Genomic DNA, 20507 nt, shown 5'->3' with positions numbered 1-20507 from the left:
CTATTGATAATTTGGACAGAACATTTTGTTTTATGTCCGTTTATTAGGTCTGAGGAAAAACAAGGAAGACAGGAAAAGAAAAGAGATCTAGATGCTGAAAAAGGAGAGGTGATGAAGAAGGTGATAAAGAAACAAGTACAGGAAAAGGGATGCAAGCTTTATAAATAGAGATTTCTTCCATTTAGTAAAGATATACTGTGATTTTCTGCAATATTTCAGTGCAAGTACTCATTACATGTGTCACCATGGCAACCCAAATGGTAGTGTCAATGTTTGAAGTCAGTGAGAGCACGACCTTGCCTTTCACGAGTGCACACAGCTGCATCCATCTGCCTTTCTGTCTTCCCCACACACACACACACACACACACACACACACACACTTACAGGCAAATTGGACTTGTGTGTGTAATGAGATACAAAAAGGGAAAATCAAAATTGTCCAGAGTTGTTACTGAGATCTGAAGCAGGAGGAGCATGTCCCACCTTTGTCCTGCTCTAACTGAGGGGTGACCGTGTCGGGGACCTCCGACTGGAGCATGTCCTTCTCACTGGCAATGATGTGTTTCACCAGACAGTTGGCTGCTTCATCGATGTTGATGTTTTCCTGGAGAGAGGGGGAAGGTAAAATGATAAATCACGTTTATAAAAGGGAGAAATGCATCTCATGACGAGACAAAGCGGAAGTATAGAGTAGCAAAAAAGCAGCAATGAAATGGAGTTTTGCATTTAGTTGTTCGTAGGAGCCGTCAGTGACAAACGGCAGCCATTGTTTGAAGTTACCGAAGAGACAAACAAAGAGGTGATCAAACAAAAGAGGTGGAAACAGGTTCCCGTCTGAACAATAGAACTGAAGAACAAGTAAATATAAAAAACAATGACAAAACATTACTGCTCTTCAAAACATCAGCACTTAAATTACTCAGACTGTAGGGCCACATGAATACAATCATTTAAAACAAAAGTTAAAAAGTCCAATAAAAATCCTCAACGGAATTATTCAATCCTTTAAATGGAATGAAAATGTGCATTCATTGGCTGGAGTTGAAGTTAAGGAGTACCTTTTTCATTATGCCATTATCTGCTGTTCTTTTGAGGAAAATATGCTTTACTTTACTTGAATATAGACATCGAGCAGAATGTCAAGATGGGTGAGACTAATGCAACTCGTCTCCTCTGTTAAATGATGAGCTTTAACAGACGTTTCCTTGGTAATTGTTGGAGATTAACCCACGTTTTTTTCAGGAGTGTTGAATCTTGACCTACAGTTCGGCATTGCTCGCACTCATGCCTCTTCCTGTGACGGCGCTCTGACCAATCAGTGGCCAACAGTCCGACGACGTCGCGCACAGTATCAGCTCGACAGAGCAGGTACTAAAAAAAAGTAGCGGATACCAGGTGCTGTCGCTTAAGGAAACGTAAAAAAAACCGCACCGTGCCACGGCTGTGCTAGTGGAAAAGGTGTTTAAGGCTCTGAAAGAGAATTACTGTGTGGTTTTAAAGGTATTTGTCGAACACAAATTGGCTTATTTATTCTACAGAGCCGCATTTTTTATTTACACACCTCTCCTGGCTGTCACAATAAAGCATAATGAACAAACCGTCCATTCTCGACAGCAGCCCGAGATTAGACAGCTACTATTTAGAAGATTTAGAGCTGAAACCTAAGTCGGCAAGAAAGACTTAAATGGCTCCCGAGGAAGAGAAGGAGCAACAATTGTTGATGACAAACATTCACTTCTTCTCTCGCTCTCTCTCTCTCAGTAGTATATGTGACACGGTGCCATCTGAAATGATCGTGATCTATCATCCTTACTGCTCTGCATCTGGGGAGTAAAAAAAAATATATATATAATGAGATAAAAACAACAAAAAGAAGCCCCTTCTTCACCTCTCCTGTGCATCAATGTGCATATACAGCACATCCAGTGTTACAGACTTTAGAAAAGTTACAAATACAATGTTAGAACAATGAATCTGCGACTCAAAAGCATGAGCAGATTGTAGACTACATAACTCTTTCATCACATGCCTGCTCTAACTGTGTGTGACCGTCTATAATTATTCAAGAGATGCATGACTGCTTGTGTTTTTAAAAGCGTCTCAATTACTTCACTTTCAACAGCGTGAATCCTCATCAGCACAGATTCAAGCATTAAATTAAAATTACTCTTTGGTGAAAAAAAAAAAACCTCTGAGCATTTAGCAAATCTGTTGTGCAAAGGAATGACTGGATAAACTTTGGCCAAATGTATGGGTACAACTTTTGCACTGTATTAAAAGCTTGCACGTGAGCTTGTGTGACTCTGTGCACGTCTTAGCCTCTTTCTTTCTTTTTTTTTTCTTTTCTACTCAACCAACTGTGAAATTCCTGCTGAACATTGGCTGCTGTAATCAGGGCTTGTGCTGGTGTGTCATTTCACAGTCAGAAGTCACTCTCACTACAATTTCACTCCGTCAGTCGTGAGTTTCACTGCACTTTACAGTACGTTTGTTTAGCCTCTTTTCTTTGTTAAATATACTACAAAGAGATTTGAGTACACAAAAAGTGTCAGAAATCCACAGTAATACTTGTATATAATTGCTGATAATGGAAGCCTTCATCATAAGGTTAATGTCTGCTTTCACCTAACCTGTAAAAATGTACTTTGTACTGATCCTCCAGCATCTGCAGCCAAAGCAAGTTGAAGCTTAGATGCAGTCTTGTATAAAGTACTTGAAAGGGATACTTGAGCAAAAGTACAAGTATCTAACCAGAAAATGACTTTGGTAGAAGTTAAAGTCACCTTTTTTGAATATTAGTCGAGGAAAAGTCTTAAAGTACCTGACATGTACCTACTGTATGTAAGTATTAAAAGTCATTTTCTGATATAAAATGTATTAGAAGTAAAAGTAAAAGTATTGGTTGGCCACTCAGCTGAGAGCTGAACAACAACTGCTAGCTAGCTTTTAGATAGCTAAAACCCAGCGTCTGGAGTGTACAACAAATTCCGTAGACAGGAGACCAGAAACCCGGAGACCACAGCCTCAGTGTCAGACACGGTAAACAACGAGCCGCTGGCGTGTTTTAAGTCCACTTGGAGCCAAAATCCGCGGCTAACAGCTAGTGCCGTTAAAAACAACTAGTGGGATAAATGTTAAATAAAAATTTAAAAATATAAATAATGAAGTAAAGTACAGATATGTGAAAATTCTACATTACAACACTGGTTAGAAGACGGTGTTGTCATACTACTGCTTCAATATCTCTACCAGTCAATAGTAAATGGTACATTCATCAATTCCCTCAAAATTCATGGACGTCCCCGTCCCTGGTTCATAGAGCCACTGATGCCAATAACTTCCTCACATCATGAATGTGCCTCTGTGGTGACAATTCAACAAAGAAATCAAGTGTTGGATCTGACACAGCTGCTGCTCAAGGACAAAAGACAGACACACCTGCTGACTCAGTTCCCGTCGAAGGCCAAAGTGTGTTTATGTGAGTTTATGTAAGTGTATGCCTTTGTCTGATCACTCTCACCTTTGCCGACGTCTCAAACCAGCCGGCAAAGCCGTTGTCCTGGCAGAACTGCTCCATCTTTATTCCGTTATTCGTGAGCACGTCGCGGCCTTGGTCACATTTGTTAGCCAAGAGCACAGTGGCTACATTTTTCCCATTGGCAAGTGTCAGTTTGGAATCCAAGTCCTCCTTCCATTTTGCCACGGCCTCAAAGGAGGAGGGCCTCGTGACATCGAACACAATGAAGGCGCCCATGGCCTCGCGGTAGTACACTCGCGTCATGTTGCCAAACCTCTCCTGACCTGGAAGACACAAACACACAATGATACACACACACGCACACATAAATTGCTTTTTTATTTCAGTTCAGTTTTAGTTAATTCAACAATTGATTTAGCAGTTTAAGTTTACTATTTATTTAGTTTTAGTCTTAGTTTTTCAGGTATTAAGAGAAAGCCTTGACTTGGGTTAGGGTTGAAAAGGATGAAATATGGATAATCAAATCCTTTAATTTCATTCTTTAACCTTTAACAACTGCAGGTAAATCAAAAGTAAAACTTCAAATGGTCTGCATTCCAGAATGAAGTTTTGGAAAAACAAAGACGAAGCTGAATTTATCTACAATTCAGTTTAGGTTAGTTAGTTTTGCTTTGTTCATTGGGAAGTTAAATGTAACTTGGCCATACATTGACCGAATATGTGAGACAAGGGACCTTCCCTGGACATGTTTAGGGACACGCCCTTGACCAAACAGGAAGTCGGCCATTTTAAACAGGAAGTGCCCACTAACTTTGCTTTACGTTGCCCGATGTGCACAAAAGTGTGAGATCATGGACTTATCTTTTTACATGTCTGCAAAAGATGACCTCCCAACAGGAAGTGGAGCGCCCAAAACAGGAAGTAATGTCTAACACTGTCCCATCTGCACGAAACTTGACAGGTGTGACAAGGGAACTTCCCTGAACACGGACTCGACATGCCGGAAGCAGCAGGCACCATCGAAATTACGCTGGTGGAATTTTCTAGTTGTAGTTTTTATTTCGTTTTGTTTTTTAAATTGCCATTTTTATTTCAGTTAACTAAATATTTTTTTCACAGGGAGTTTTAGATTTAGTTTTCATTAACTATAATAACCCTGGTCTCTACACACAACAGGCAGGACTAGATGAGTAGAGATGTATATTTAGTGTGTGTGTACAAACAGTTAAAGATAAAGATAAACTGTGTGTGGACCAAAAACATTTAAACCAAAAAGGAAGTGAGGACAATTTGGCTGCTCCTGTGTCACGTAAGCCTTAAAAGGGCTGTTTATGGGTTGAGACTTGGTTTTACGATTAGAATTAGAATAAGGTTGCGTTTTAACGTTAAGGCTAAGGGTTGGGGTTAGACAGTTGAGGCGATTAGTTGTGATAGTTAACATAAAGTTAAGGCTCTAGGGAATGCACTGTGACTGTCCTCACTAAGCATGTGTTGTCTGCTCTGCAGAAAATTCCTGACGGTACAAATTAATTTGATAAGCCCTGCAGGAATGTTGTATCCACACTGGTTTTCCCACCCATAACTTTACCATCAGTACCAGGAGCATAGATGCATGACACTGTCGCCTGACCAAAAACCTATGCTGGTCCTTCTGAAAGCAGCCATTGCAGCAGTGGAGAGAGAGTAAATATTGATTTACATGTAACTGTGCTGAAGCCCGTGAGTACATTAACTATTCGCCTGCTCTCCTGCACACAGTGCACAGATGGATGAGGGCACATGATCAGCTGCAGAGCACCAGGGAGGAAGTGTGTCTTGTTCAAGGACATACAACATCACAAGGGCAGTAGTCCATAATGGTTTTGCACCACATACAAAGTGAAACACTGTTTTCCAACTCTATGAATAAGCTAATTTGTCAATTACACAATAAAGTATACATATTATATGTGATGTATAAAGGCCCATATTTTGTTCCTATAATCAAATGTGACTAAATATGAGCAACAATTTAAGATAAAGGAAAATCACTTGTATGGGTAACACTTTAGATTAGGGAACACATATTCAGGATTAACTCGGTGCTTACTAACATATAAGTTGCATACTAGGCCTTTATTAGTGATCATTAAGTGCATATTAACACCTTATTCTACCTCTATTACGACATGAATTAAGATTTTTCCTACATAAGGTGTTAATACGTGCTTAATATTTACTAATAAAGGGCTAGTATGCTACTTCTATGCATGTTAGTAAGCACCTAGTCAATGGTGACTATGTGTTCCCAAGACTCCCTTGCTCAAAGTGAAGAGCTGAACTGATTTATAGATAGAATCGAATGGTCTGCAGCTGCACACTCCAGCAGCGCAACATTTATATCTATGTGATGTCAAAATGCTGAATAACCCTCAACCCATCTCTCACATATCTTCTGGTTTGTTCAGCTAAACCTGTCACTGTGTCAGTGCAGGCCACAGAGAAGTGATAGAGAATAAAAATAGACAGAGAGAAGATGCTATTTGTCTTGGGAAATTTACAGAAACAGCAAGTGTTTTTCTTTCAAAAAATTTCAGTCCACTGTCAAATACTCCTTATTTGATATTCACATTTTGAGCATGTTTGGTACTTAAAAAGGACTTAGCCAAACTGTAGTTTAGACCTTGGAACCCCAGGGCCTCTATATGTAGTTTCAGGCCTAGAGATGGGAATAAGTCACACATACTCAAGTCTGAAGTCTTAACGTTAGAGGCTCAAGCAAGTCCGAATCAAGCAACTCAAGTTGAGTTAGATGATTTCCCACATTTAAATATGCTAAAAAAAAAAAAAAGAACTGACGGAGTTTTACAGTGTCACTCAAACTGCAAGGACGACGTCATGGTCCCCTAAGACTTACTGTTTATTTAAAAAAGAAGATACAATTAAAAACAATAAAACTAGAGCCTATAATACTCACATTAGACCATGGAAATGAATTTCATATATCAGGCTAAAGAAGACGGCATGTTTTGCACACTTATCATAACCAACTTTTGACCCACAGAGACTTTAACTATAGCAACCAAATGAATTTCTGTCTCTACTTCCTTTGCGGGATTTGAAGTGTCGAATGAACGTAGCGGTGTCGGTGTCGCTTGGTTGCCAGGTTTCTACGTAAGGCCGCAACAGCAGAGACCCGATGTTTTCCTTGTTTTTAAAAACAAATAACGGTAACTCTTCAATATTTAGTAATATTTAGTAAAGAAAATCTTCCATTAGTCATTTCGAGTCATTTTACTCAAGTCTAAGTGAAGTTGAGTCTTTTACCAATGTTAGTCAAGGAAGTCTCAAGCCCTCAAATTCATGACTTAAGTCAGACTTGAGTCAAGTCGCGTGACTAGAGTCCCACCGGCTCTGCTCAGGACCCAAGTAAGGAGCGCATACAGTAAAAGACCTATGGCAGTTTTCTCTCTCATCCTTAGATTACAATAGAAGCTTTCTGTATACAAGAGCCTGGGACTGAAATCTCCCTCACATGAGCTTGAAACACATGACTGCTGGTGCTTATTGGGGAAGGAGCACAGGAGGGGAGAGAGCAGCAGGTCAGAGAATTCTTCTAAACCTCAGCCGACACTCATGTGAGACCAGAGAGCCGTGGCTGTTCGCTTTGTTATTTTACAGCAACAGCGTTATCGCTCGTTTTCTGCATTCACCACGCACAGTCAAAAGCATTCCACCCAAACTGAAAAGAGACTTTCTCATTCACACATTTCTATATTCTAATTAAAACAGACTCTTTCACTCCTCAGTTGTGATTACTAGAATGAAATCTATGAAAAACAGAGGTATTGTATAGATGAAGGTCACAGAGTTCAGCAGATTGTGAGGACTGGGTAAAAGACTGAATCACTGTTTGTGTACACATTAATTATACTGTAAATTTACAGTATGAGTGGTTAAATAGATAATAGGCAATTGTGGTGTTAATTTCATCCCGTGCGCTCCTTTTTCAGCTCTTACTTACACACAGTACATCATTTTGCGGCCTAACCGACCAGTGACACGAGGGGTTATACTAACGTTAATGCGTCAGGATGCTGCTTTATCATGTGGTGTTGTGATGATTTTTCATAAGGTCATGTGGTTCTCAACATGAAACAAGGCTCGTCTAAATGATTACACGGATTTAATGGCTGGTTTTACTTAAAACAACACTAATTATGGCTCATTATAGGGAAGTTCTCTGTAGAGTTTCCCTTGGGAGTGTAAATAATTTGAAGCATATAACTGCAGAAATGTGTGGCTAAACAATGTGAAGTGCTAATAAGTCAGCTGATGCATATGACGAATGTTAACCTTGGATATCTTTCAACATCGTCATCGTATGGAAATAGTTGTTAAAGTGCTCATGATTCTGGATCACCACCTTTATTCTAATGTCAGCCTCTCAAGAGTCAAGTCAAACCAAAGCCTCACACAGTAGGACTATGAAAATGATTTGTTTTATCATTGGGACAGCTTTGTTTCTAATCTAAAATGTCATTTAATAACCATGGGAAATTGATTTTTATAGGAAGCACCATACTGTATGATTATGAATCACATTCATTTAACAATGATGCATTTCCACTACCATTTTCCACTATGTGCATTCGTGTAATTTGAGTGCCAATTCTCAGTTTAATTAAAATAAATAAATCGAATTTTATTTAAAATGTAATCATGCTTTTTAAACATCATCATCATCAGACAAATCCCTACAAATGGGCAAGTTTTCCAGGCCGTGACTCAGAAAAAATTTGTAAAGTTTGAGTCACAGCAAAGTTAGACACACCGTTCACTTTTATGGATTTGTCAACAAACTAGCTTTCCTTCCATTAGTTAGCGCTCGTGTTTTATCCGTGCGTAAAAGTTGGGACAGTACCTGCGATGTCCCACAGCTGCAGACGCACCGTCTCCTGGTCCCAGTTGAGGACTTTGAGGGCGAAATCCACCCCGATGGTGGCTCGGTAGTTGGGGCTGAAGTTGTGATGGACATAGCGCTTGATGATGCTCGTCTTGCCGACACCGAGGTCCCCAATCACGAGAATCTTATAGAGGTGCTCCTTGTGGTGGTTGTTTTGCATGGCGACCGAGGAGGGCGAGAGCTGAGCATGAACCCACTGTAAAAGGAGAGAAGAGAGGGATGAAAAAGGAGAGGAGAAGAAGCACACACACACACACGGGACAGAACAGAGGGAAGTGGAGAGAGCGTGTAAGGAGAAGGGGAGGTGAGGAAGCACGCCCCGGTCCACAGAGGGTAGTGGATCACAGTCGCGTGGACCTTGTGACGCAGGGGAGCAGAGAGGACTGTGCGTAAACTGGAAGAAAGAAAGATATTCATTAACATTATGCTGACATTCTACTTTATGTGATGTTGCCTCTGTTAAATAGATATTCTAAAATATCCAGCCGTTTTGTGTGGAAAAAAATAAAACCTGTAAATTAGTTGTGAGATTAAAGTAAACCAGTAAACACAAAATGTAAAGAAATCCTAATAAAATAAATATAAAGTAAGTAAGCAAAATTTACGAGCCAAAAAACTAAAGGGTAAACTAAAGCATAATAAACTTAGAATTCTACAATATATGACTGGCAAAAAGTTACATGTACTCAAACCTAATGTATCAAAAGGAGGTACCTCATCAAAATTAATTAATGAACTTATACACATAAAACAAAGCCAAACTAAGCTACTAAAATATTTAAGAACGGCTTCTTTTGATTCCACCCTTATTCCGACTCCATGGGCTCTTCCACTTCCTGTGAGCAGCACTTAGTAAAAGGGCATCTCTCCCAGGACTCAAGTCTTTTGCCACCTCTGGAAACAACAAAGGAGAGTATATACACACACAACAAAAAAAATGAACAGAATGTAAATGTAAAACGTGATCATCATACACCAACACTGGTGGGCAGCAGCTGATGTGGCCTCCACAATGTTGAAAGTATCAAATGATGTCACACAACCTTTTTTAAACAAGCGAAACCAAATATTTCTGACATTTTTATTCAATTCAAGCAAAATTTCCAAATACAACATGAAACAAATGTTTACATTAAAACAGACGGTTCATTGGAAGGAAGAGCAGCCAGATAATTCACTTTAAACAAGAAATCCCTTTTTTTTTTCCTTTTAACGTTCCTCAAGGAACTTTTACAATTTACCTCACAAAGAAACATGAATGTAATTACAATTCTGCAACGTTCGTCCCTGAGACAAAGAATCAAGGTGCTGCACCAGAACACGAGTGCCAAACCCTATATTTAGAAGTCCCTTTATACAGGCACAACAGGTCTTGTGTCAAAATTACCCTTATCACAAGATTTGATGTTTGCATCTTTGCTTGTTGTAAGGTTATATTATACACCTAGTTTTACCATAGTCACAGTAATTCTAGCGCCATGGTTATCAAAAAAAACTGGAGTAGCTTTGTCAGTCTGTCAAAACAGACCCAACAATAGAATAATTTTTATCCACGACAGCTGACAGAAGCTTAAGAATATGAATTAAATGTGCTATTTCTGGCTTTAAGAACTGCCATTAAATCAGAAACTTGCTACTTTAGATTTTCATGCGAGAGTACTTCACATTTGTTGAAGAAAGGCATAGTGCGGACAAAATTACAGATTTCTGCTTTGAATTTCCCTCAAGCACACATTGAAATCAGGTAAGCTACAAGCTACTATTGAGACTCTTCATAGGTATGACCCATTCCTCCCCACCCAGCTACAGTTTAGGGATGGGACTGGCTGCCACTGCGATGCTCTCAATAGCACACTCGTCATTTCCCCGGCGGATGCGGAAGTAGCCATCTTCGCCCCAGCTTGTGCCCCAGCTGTTCTTGACAATCCAGTACTTCTGTCCGGTCATGTGGCAGCGGCCGTATCCCACCAACAGCACGGCGTGGTTCGTCAGCTCGAAGGGATTGTTGGAGTCTGCAAGGCCTGTGTGGTGGTAGATGCCCTTTTTATAGTGCATGAAGTCAGAGTAGACCTGTGCAAGAAATGGGAGTTGAAAAAAAAAAAAAAGTCACAATCTAACATTTAATTCCAGAGTTACTTAAAGCTGCCGTCAGTGGTCTTTTGCAACTATAACATAGGGCTGCCAACTTTTACTAAAATCTGGACCTCAGGCCATTTTAAGGCTATACGGTGATGTTTTGCTGTGAAAATGGAGGACACAAGCGAGCTAAACAAGCACAACAGCAAAGCATCTGAAAAGCAGCATATGGAAGTAGGTTCTTCACCTGTTCGCTTAGCATTTAGCTCCACCCATCCATGCAAGTGAGGAGGCACAGCAGGCAGAACAATGAGTGATTAAACTCGCATGACAATAGTAGTAAAGTAAAACAAATAATGTTGTAAAGTTTGGGTGGAGGGTACCCAAATACCTTCGAAGGAATAGCATAACGTAATATTCAATATTCAAATTAGATTTCTGGTAAGGCTGAACGAGTCGCAATATATGGGGGAATGGGGATTTTTACTCATTTTCATTCGAAAAACATATTTAAAAGGATTACCGTCTGATGTTCTCTTCAGTCTAGAATAAGATATGTATAGATCGAGACAATAATGAATCTAAAAATGATATTTTGACGAACATTTTGGCTTAAATAAATACCGAGCCTCCTGTGATTTGAAAATTGCAGAAGGCTGAATTACGATTTCGATTAATTGTTCAGTGCCAACTTCTGGAAAAGGGACATACGACTTTAATTACTGTATGCTTAATGTATGTAATGTTTTACCTCAAAGGCCACTGCCATAGGTCCCCTCTTTACCAGTTCCAGCTTCATAGCCATCTCACTACATCCGCCATAGAATCCCCCAACATAGTTGTATTCTGCCGCGTAGACTCGGCTGCACGCTTGAGAAACACCACACGGGGTGTCTTTCCCAACATATGGAAAGCATGACTCATCCACCAAGCCGAAATCCTGTACATACTTTCCAATCAGGTAAGGGAAGCCACCATCGCAACCTTAAAGAGAAGAGATTAATGTTGGATCTGGTTCGAGATATTTTTGGAGGTTACAGGGAGAAGTCCCAGATGACAAGAATTAAGTGGTGCTTCAGGGCTGTTTGAAATAATGGGAGTGAAAATCTAAATCAGGGCATTTTTAAGAAAGGGACTCATCTCGATAGCCCTGTGTCAATGTTGGAGAACGGTCAAACTGCATATATTCATATCTCTGAATTGTTTGTTCTTCTTTAACCCAACACAATCATGAGACGGTCAAAACAATTGACATTAACCATGTAGACTACTTTCCAAACAACACTTACAACAACAATAACAACAACAGCCAATGGTCAGAAAGCAAGATGGATTCATACCTTGAGAGTATTCAGAGCAAGAGACCACTTGTTGCGGGCTGAGAATGGGAGTCTCACTGTTGTTTGTGAGGATTCGGATGCGAGCTTCCAGCATTCCCATGGAGGCAAAGGAGTAGCAGCTGCCACACGATGCTGACAAGACGGAGATTGACATTAGTGTGATAAACGTTGCCGTGTGCGCGCACCACAGATGCTGTAAAATAAAGCCGACCTTTGTGAAACGACTACTTATGTAACTAGAAGTAGTCTTGGACTAGATTTCATTGTATTAAATGGTGTTTCCAATACTGTGGGGATTTGCTACATGGTTTAATTTTAATAATGTATCTATATTTAGGTCCCAGACTGAATCAAGAAGGTACAACAGTTATTAATTTAGCTGAGAGATCTGTGCTAGTGGGACAATTGGGCAATAATAATATTTTATTATAACGTGTGATTTAATTCGTCTGTGAAATGATTCTGGAAAAACAAAATGTACTTGCAATCGCCGTCAGGTTTAACAACACAAACGCTGGATCGTTTCGAGACTCCACCTGCATATTCGCTTCAAATTTAGCACGGGGATTTATCCTCAAGTCTACCATTTTCCTCTGAACTGGAGGGTTTATGCAGAAACACTTCGACACCCTCTCCAGACCCTTAAACCGAGCTCTACAAAGGCCCTCATAGACACTCAGCATGCATTATCTCTCCACTCACACACTTGGATGTGCAGACACATGGGAGAAGTGCAGAAAAACAATCTGAAACTGCCCAGAGGGAAGCACAGAAGCTGGTGGGCTACTGTTTAGTCTCTGCCCATACTGACAGCTTTTGGAGTGTAAAGGTCTGGCTTTGTCTGCCTCTTCTGATTAATATTGCTGACATGGTTGTTTTTACATTACATTAAGAAGTAATCTGGCCATTTATATTTTTGGATGGGATGAATAAACCATCTTAAGTACATGCCACCATTCAAATTGAAAAATGTTTCTTTAATTAATAATCTCAGAGTGCAGCAGTGTTTACTGTATCATGTTCCGCCTCCTCGTTGAATTTACTGGCAGGAGCCTGGACTAATGTCACGCCTTTCACACCCAGCAGTGGAAAATACTGCCGTGTTTCCAGGTTTACAGTTCCAGACTGTACCATGCCAAAACTGAACTGCACTGTATCCACTTGTTGGAATCACAGCTTAAGACAGCAACTGAGTATTACCTTGGTTTCGCACAGGGCTTACAAAGTTAACACCATCCATATTCCTCCAGTCCCAGTGCTCAGGTAGACCAGCTGCCAACTTGACCATATCAGCTTTCACAGGCATGGGGCGAACACGGCTATAAATGAAGAATGAGATCACAAAAGTTATTTTATATGATGTATTTTGCCCAATCTAAAGGCTGTTCAGAAAACCACATATCATTGTAGTCAAATGCATGTACTGTAGATTCAGCTGAGTCAGTCCTAGTATTATGTGAAAATTGTATTCATGAGCTCAATCAGACGTTGATTGTGTTGCCTTTATCTCAAATTTAAAACATTTTCATACACTTAGAAAGCCAATGAAAAAGGCAGAATCCAGCATGATTTTCTTTAGAGAATCAACTCACGTTGGGATACGTGAGGCAGGCCCCCCTGCTCTGTGGTACAGCTCCTGCAGAGTGTATATCTCATGCTCTGGGTAGGGCGCAGCTTTCCAGGAACTCTGAATCGAGTTGATGGAATTGATGAAGTCTGGGTTGTTTCTGAAAAGCTTCTGGAGCTGCCTGCAGGGACATTGTGCATGAGGTTATTTTGCTTTATTGTTCTTAAATAAAAAGGAACTAGTGTGCTAGTATACTATACACAGATGACAAAAGTCAGTGTTAAGTTCAAAGTCCTGTGACCATCTTAATCAGAGGGGATTAAAAACATTATGTAAATGTTATCACAACTTAGAATTTCTGAATTTTAATTCAAAAAGAACAGTCGGAGATTAAGTCTACTTGCATTGTTAAATGTCCTTTGGCTTAATTATTACAGCTACATGGGGAAATTGTTTGATTGCACTGTTCAGTAACTTGCAAAATACAGTAGTAGTAAAAAAAATGTACACAATGAGAACAAACCAGTTGACCTTTGCTAATCCAGGACTTATTCACTTTTCAGTAGTGTTTTTAACCAGTATAATTTGTTCAATACTAAGCTACCATCATCTTCATACCTGGTGCTATGAAGTAGTTTATAATCTGTATGGGATGGCACTGATTTCACTTTCTTCCCCACAAAACAGGCCCAGTTGTTTCCCAGTACGTCGTGGACCCATCCTGGCAAGGTCTGGTCACAGTAGCTGGTTACTTCAGGGCCCTCCTCGGAATACTGAAAGGTTAGGGAGACGCATAGATTACATGGTACAACTTGGGAAATTTATGCAAAATCACAATTTAAAAAAAAAGGGAGAGAACGTCAATAGACCTCGCATTAGTAAATAAATAATTAAATAAGTATTAGTAAGTTCCTGCACAAGTCAAAACCTATACAAATCTCTGCTCTCTATGAGGCTAAATTAAGTCCAATGAATAAGGAAGTTAAAACAGATGTAGAAAAACCATGACGTGGGTTTGAAGACAGACTGGTCATAACACTTCCTTCAGTGTCATGTGAGTAAGGAGAAGTAACAAATGATAGTGTACAGAATATACACCATGTAAAAGAATGTATCTAGTGTCTCAAGGATATGCAGCTAGATACACAGACGTATCAAGTTAATGGAGAAGTTAGTGATAGCGAAACTACACCTGCAATGTCAAGATACAGTGACCTGTCCTTTACAAACTTATGTCTATTAAGCCATCATTGTTTGGAGTGTTGGATTGAACTTTGCCTCAACATGATCCGTTGGGATGCAAAGCCAATTCAATTTATTTATAAAAAACATTGTTGACCAAAGTGCTGTATAGTAATAAAGCAAACAGTCATCAAGTAAGATGAGCAGTGAATAAGGCAACTAATGTGACCCAGATAATGGTTTTTAGTAGTCTGAAGTAAGCATTTACAGTGGACCACAGGCCAAACCTGAGCTCAATCATGCAATAATAGATTTTTACCAAGATCACTAAGAATATTTGTAATTGTAGCACAAACAAATGCACTGTCTGTAGATCTTTTACCTTGAAAAAGGCAAACCACTTGTAGCCATTGATGACCACTTCAAAGCCCTGGTTGTAGATGATGGTGAAGAAGCCCGTGTTCCCCAGATCATCTGTGGCTACAGACAGTTTCTCCAGGGTCACAGTCACAGTGGCCTCACCTGTAGCTGAGGAGGAGGAGATGCAGCACACCATATATGTGAATAACTTCAGGGGATGATTGGACAACAGTCAACTGCTATTTAATTCTACAGTGGCAACAGGCCTTATGATGACAATGATATACACAGAACAAAGCAAAACAATTTCCATCCATTTTGCACAATATACTCCAACACAAACACGAACTAAAAAAGCTCAAGGCTTGTTTTTGCCTCTCCTATATTATCCATGATATAACTCCACAGACAAGTAATTTTAATTCAAATTTGTTGGTTTGACGACCAACGTCATAAACATCTGTATTTCACAATGGCTCTTGCTCTACATAATTCAAAGATGTTTCTAAAAGATTTACCAAGGGCACAGATTTGGTTAGAAGACTGGTGGGGACACTGATGCTCATAAAATCCGCTCACTCAGTCACACATGCCAATGTTTCCAATATTGGAAGGCATAATCTGGCTTTCTCCAAATATTGGTGGAGATATGTCCTCACCGTCCATTCGCAAACCTACACCTTTCATATACACAATGTCTAAAAATGTTAAGTTAAATAAAGGTAATATTATTACTTACCCGTTGTATTTAACCAATAGGTGCATTTTCTATTTAAAAAAAAGAAGCATAGGCTGTGGGTCGAATCAATGATATCAAGTCAAAAAACAAGATGGTGAAACTTGAGTGATTGGAATCAACAACTCCTGTGAACTGTGATGTAAAATGACTGCTTTTCTCCACGGACTTTGGTGTGGAGAGTGAGCAGTTTACAAAAGTGGCACAAACTTCACTTAAGATGTGATAAGACTTAAACTGGCAAAGACTTTATTAGACGAATGAGGTTTTGTCCGCGTTACATTGTGTCCCCACTGGCAGCCACGGGGTCTCCCGAGCACGAGCCTCTTCGTATCTCACGTTGGTTCATGTATGCGTCAGCAGTATCTCACACAACCAAGCTTCAAAAACCATACTTAAGTTAAGTTGAAGTTAAGTTGAAGTACGGGATGTGTACCCCTGAGGAACAAAGGGAGTTCGTGCTAACCTTCAGCTGAGCAGTTGACCGTCCTGTCATGTCCTCCTTTGGACACCTGGAAGACCCATGTCCCAAGCAGCTCCTCGTAGGTGCAGTTGGCAGGTGTGTCCCCCTGGGACAAGTCAACACACAGCAGGAGGACACAGAGCAGGACAGCAGCGCTCAGTCTCATCTTCTCACACACACAGAACTAGCTTACCTGCCCACACAAACACACACAAAGAAACAGAAACCTAAACAACGACGAAACCACAACAGACTCTTCACAAGGAAGACTAATAACCGTTTTAACGAAGCTTGAGTGAGCTTCTTACCCGACTTTAGTGTCTGTGTCCCTTTCTGGCTGTGACTCCTGCAAACTTTTATCGAAGAGGCACGCTTCAACTTCCCCACTCAAGATGAGCATCTGAGTGCGGAATTAAATAGCGCATGCGCAGTGCCAATTCTGTTTTTTTTTTTTTTTTTTTAAGTTTTTAAATATGAACTCGCAGATATCACGAGTTCATATTTTGTTCACGTTCTTTTCTTATAGGACGTAAAACTCTATTCGGCCCACGAAAGCTCAATAACATAAGTATATTCGTCATGAAGTTAACGAGCGAACACGGAAACAATTGCCATGAAACTCTGAAACTTGCTGTCCAATATTTCTCCTTCGACTTTTGGTTTCGCTTACATGATCATATGACCAGTCAGTCAGCTGTCATGTGACTGCTGACTGCTTTCGCAACGTAAACTCATACAACATTCTGTGATTGACTTAAAATTAAACACAGACTCAAACTTTTGTATACAAGTAGGTGAAAAATCTAATGTGCACATTATAGTGCAGCTCTGTTTGTAGGTCATGTGCTTTTTGAACCTAGGTTGGTATTGAACATTTATAGTTTGTGTCATATATTTTACTGTGGTATTTAAAAAAAAAAACTACTACGACTTCTACTACTACTAATAATAATCATAATAAAACTAAATCTAACTGCATTCAGTTTGTGTGCCAGCTCCTATACAGATAGAGCATAGCATACTAAGCTAATATTGCTGTTGTTTGCTACACATTGGCATGTTGGGCTTTATTCCTCTTGTCCAAACTGAAGGACACATTTACCGAAAACTCTCTTATCCTACTGTTACCATTTTAAATTGTTTTTATTTATTTAACCTTTATTTAACCAGATAAAAGACCCATTGAGATCGAGATCTCTTTCGCAAATGTGACCTGGCCAAGAAAGGCAGCAAATCTAGAGGACTTTAAAACGCCTGCAGCAGGTTTCCAGGTTGGAAGACACCACCTCTACATCATTCATTCATTCATTGTCTACCACGTTATTCTCCACATGCAGGTCATGGGCAGCTGAAGCCAAACCCAGCTGTCCATCACAGGGCCAACATATAGAGACAAACAACTATAGTGACCAATTAACCTCAACCTCACTGTCTGTTTTTGAACTGTGGTTGTGAACCCAGGCCTTCTTACTGTGAGGCAACAGTTCTAGCCCACTACACAGCCGTGTGTGAGCCCCCTCTGCATCAAACATCTTAGGGCTGGGAACACGGTTCACTTCAAACGACTTTATTTATTCGTTGGGAGCTTTATTTTTATAAAAGCATCGGTGCATATCAAACAATATCACATTAACATACATTAACAACCAAATACTCTTTCTCCCAAAGTGCACGACGGAGCGCCACAGGAAATCATTCCTGTCTGTGTCCATCAGACTGTTTAACCGTCATTTCTTGAGACACAGTGCAATAAACAGATGATTTACGATGCATCTTTCAATTACTTGATGCTGCATATATTCTGCTGTACTTGCTGCTGCATATTATTATATTTATTTTAGATTTATATTTCCATATGCTTTTAAAAGGTATTTTTTTTATACCATTTAGTCTATTTACATCTTTGTTCTGTCAGGAGCACCTGTGATACACACAACTTCCCCCTGGGGATCAATAAGATATTGTGATTCTGTCATATTATCCCCCCAACATTCGGCAGACAGTAATTCAAACACATCGACATCCATTCCTTTATCTGCTTTATTCATTCTCCACATAAGAGGTACTGGTGTTAATCGCAGATGAGATAGGGCAAAAGGCTCCAACAATCCCACAGTGTGAGGTGTAACCATGGTTGCACACAGTTCATTTTTCAGTCCGTAATTTGTTTCAGATTTATTTATTTTTAATTTTGTTGGAATCGTATAGCCGACTTCAATAAACAAAATAGTCTGAGTAAAAATCTACTACTTGAAGCCTCGAGATTGCTGTGAAAGTTGATAATGATTTTTCTTCTTTTTTTCCTCTGCAATCACGACACAAAGAGGATTTCAACAAAACCAATTATAGACGATTGACATTTCCAATGGAGCTTGTGTGACACTTGAAAAGTTATGACAATTAACAAATGTTTGATCTGCTGCCAAACTTAAAGGCGCCATATTTAAGAATATGGCCAAAAACGGTTACTACATTCAAATTCAAAATACAGAGGTCTATAAGGTTTCGTTTTCTGACGTAACTGGCAACCCGTGGTTGCTCGGCAGCTGAGACTCTATTGACTGCGATGATTGGTAGGTGGCGCCACATGCCAAAACATGATTTCAAAACATAAACATGATTTGCAGTCTGCAAAATATTTTTTTAATGCAAATATTTTGGCTGTACTGTTGTTGTTGGTGAGTTCAGTTTGTTATATGAACATTATTCCTGGGTCTCTGTGACATATTAGGAGGATTTTATGGCCAGTTGATTTAGATTTATTACATAATGCACCTTTAAGTGTGTATTATGTGGTGAGTAATATTCATAAATGACAGAATCAGGCTGTGATGTCACACATAACCCATGTCTTGATGAAGGATCAAAGATAGCAGTAAACAAAATGACTGACCTCTAAAACAATCCATATTTTCACTATGATGTTTTTTTCTTCTTCAGATTTTGCAATTATTCACAATAACGGACCCACTATAGTGTGGCACAAAGCACACGATGTGATCAGAAAACAAATCAACCACTGAACTTTATGCACATGCACATGCACATTCGTATAGCAGAGTCTCGTAGTTGTTTTCAAAAGTGAGTTTAGTCAAATGAATAAATAAATAAAAAAGTCAGAGTTAGCAAATCATGTCATGTACCAAAGCTGAAACACCAGCAGGGTCTGTGATGTCCAGTGTAATGAGCCAGAAAAAAAACAAACAACTTCACATCAGGAGCTGCAAATTACCCTTAAAATCCAGCTCACAGATCATCCAGAGTCTGCTGAGGCACAATATTTTTACCCGTTAGTGGAAATACGACTATAGGCCCTCTCCCTTATGACTTTGCTGTTGTGTACATTATTATTAATATACTATGTGTTACATGTTAATCAATAATGAGTCCTGTGGGGGGGGGACTTAATTGTAACTCTTAACATGTGTGCATGTGTGTGTTTAAGACGTTAAAGAATTTATTTTAACCGGCAGGCATTTAAGAATAGTGCCGGAGGCTTTGATCACCACAGTAACCATACCAACATAGACTGACTCATCTACTTGACAGGCCATAATAAGCACTCATCTGAAGAAGGGACTGAAGATGTGTTAGTCATGCAGACTCATTAGTGCCATTACACTGTGTTTGTGTGGAAGTGAGTGTATGTATGTGAGCTTTAGTGTGAGCACATGTTACTAAATTTATGTGTGTGTGTGGGGGGGGGGGGGGTGTGTGTGTGTGTGTGTGTTAGGATAGACTGGAGGAGCAGAGAGAGAGAGAGAGAGATGAAGGAATGGTGTTATGAATGTTAACAGCCCGAACCGCTCCAGAGTGACTCAGTGAAATGCTGAAAATGTTGATATTGTTCTCGCTTCCATTGGCAGGAAATTAAATCCAAAGTCACTCTCAGTTCTCTTATATTGGCTGTCACAGATTTATTCCCTGCTTGCTTGGTTTCCTTCTCTTCTTATCACAGACTGCTCTTCTTCTTCTTCTTCCGTCCATGCCTTTTGGTTTCTTTCCTCGTCTCTGTCTGTCTGTCTGTCTGTCATCCACTTTGTTTTATCTCTCTAAACATCAGACTTGCGCTCTTCAATTTCCTCTGCATGTGTTTCCCCAACACATACATATAAACTCCTTATTAATCTATTTCAGTAGAATGAAAAGTTACAAAGGCCAGTAAAATGTCATTAGGTATGATTTTCTTAAAGGTGCATTATGTAATAAATCTAAAGCAACTGGCCGTAAAATCCTCCTAATATGTCACAGAGACTCAGGAATAATGTTCATATAACAAACTGAACTCACCAACAACAACAGTACAGCCAAAATATTCGCATTAAAAAAATCTTTTGCAGACTGCAAATCATGTTTAT

The 20507-nt window shown here is 39.7% G+C and overlaps 2 protein-coding genes across 2 annotated transcripts; both read right to left on the bottom strand.

Annotated features, from left to right (window-relative positions):
• Positions 1-450: 450 nt before the first annotated feature.
• Positions 451-8585, bottom strand: rab38a (RAB38a, member RAS oncogene family; the record flags this gene model as incomplete). The annotated part of the gene is made up of 3 exons (XM_083886185.1): positions 451-606; positions 3523-3803; positions 8384-8585. 3 exons carry the CDS (start codon positions 8583-8585, stop codon positions 451-453), a joined length of 639 nt encoding a protein of 212 aa, XP_083742311.1.
• Positions 8586-9503: 918 nt separating this feature from the next.
• On the bottom strand, positions 9504-16528 carry ctsc (cathepsin C). Its single transcript, XM_083886184.1, has 9 exons — positions 16458-16528; positions 16153-16342; positions 14973-15118; positions 14027-14181; positions 13434-13589; positions 13042-13160; positions 11842-11973; positions 11253-11485; positions 9504-10495 (listed from the first exon to the last, which is right to left on the bottom strand). The coding sequence occupies exons 2-9, from the start codon at positions 16313-16315 to the stop codon at positions 10229-10231; spliced, it is 1371 nt and encodes a 456-aa protein (XP_083742310.1). The 5' UTR covers positions 16316-16342; positions 16458-16528; the 3' UTR covers positions 9504-10228.
• Positions 16529-20507: the final 3979 nt, after the last annotated feature.

This window comes from Microchirus variegatus, assembly GCF_963457635.1.
Source record: "Microchirus variegatus genome assembly, chromosome: 3".
NCBI classification, from domain to species: Eukaryota; Metazoa; Chordata; class Actinopteri; order Pleuronectiformes; family Soleidae; genus Microchirus; species Microchirus variegatus.
The sequence above is the reverse complement of the archived record's forward strand: the minus strand, read 5'-3'. Positions and strand labels throughout refer to the sequence as shown.

Excerpts from the sequence above, each read along its gene's own strand:
- ctsc (XM_083886184.1), bottom strand. The coding sequence starts at position 16,315 with ATGAGACTGAGCGCTGCTGTCCTGCTCTGTGTCCTCCTGCTGTGTGTT. Across the intron at positions 14,182-14,972 it reads AGTGGTTTGCCTTTTTCAAG|TATTCCGAGGAGGGCCCTGA; the intron begins GTAAAAGATCTA and ends CTAACCTTTCAG. Across the intron at positions 11,974-13,041 it reads AAGCCCTGTGCGAAACCAAG|CATCGTGTGGCAGCTGCTAC; the intron begins GTAATACTCAGT and ends CCGTCTTGTCAG.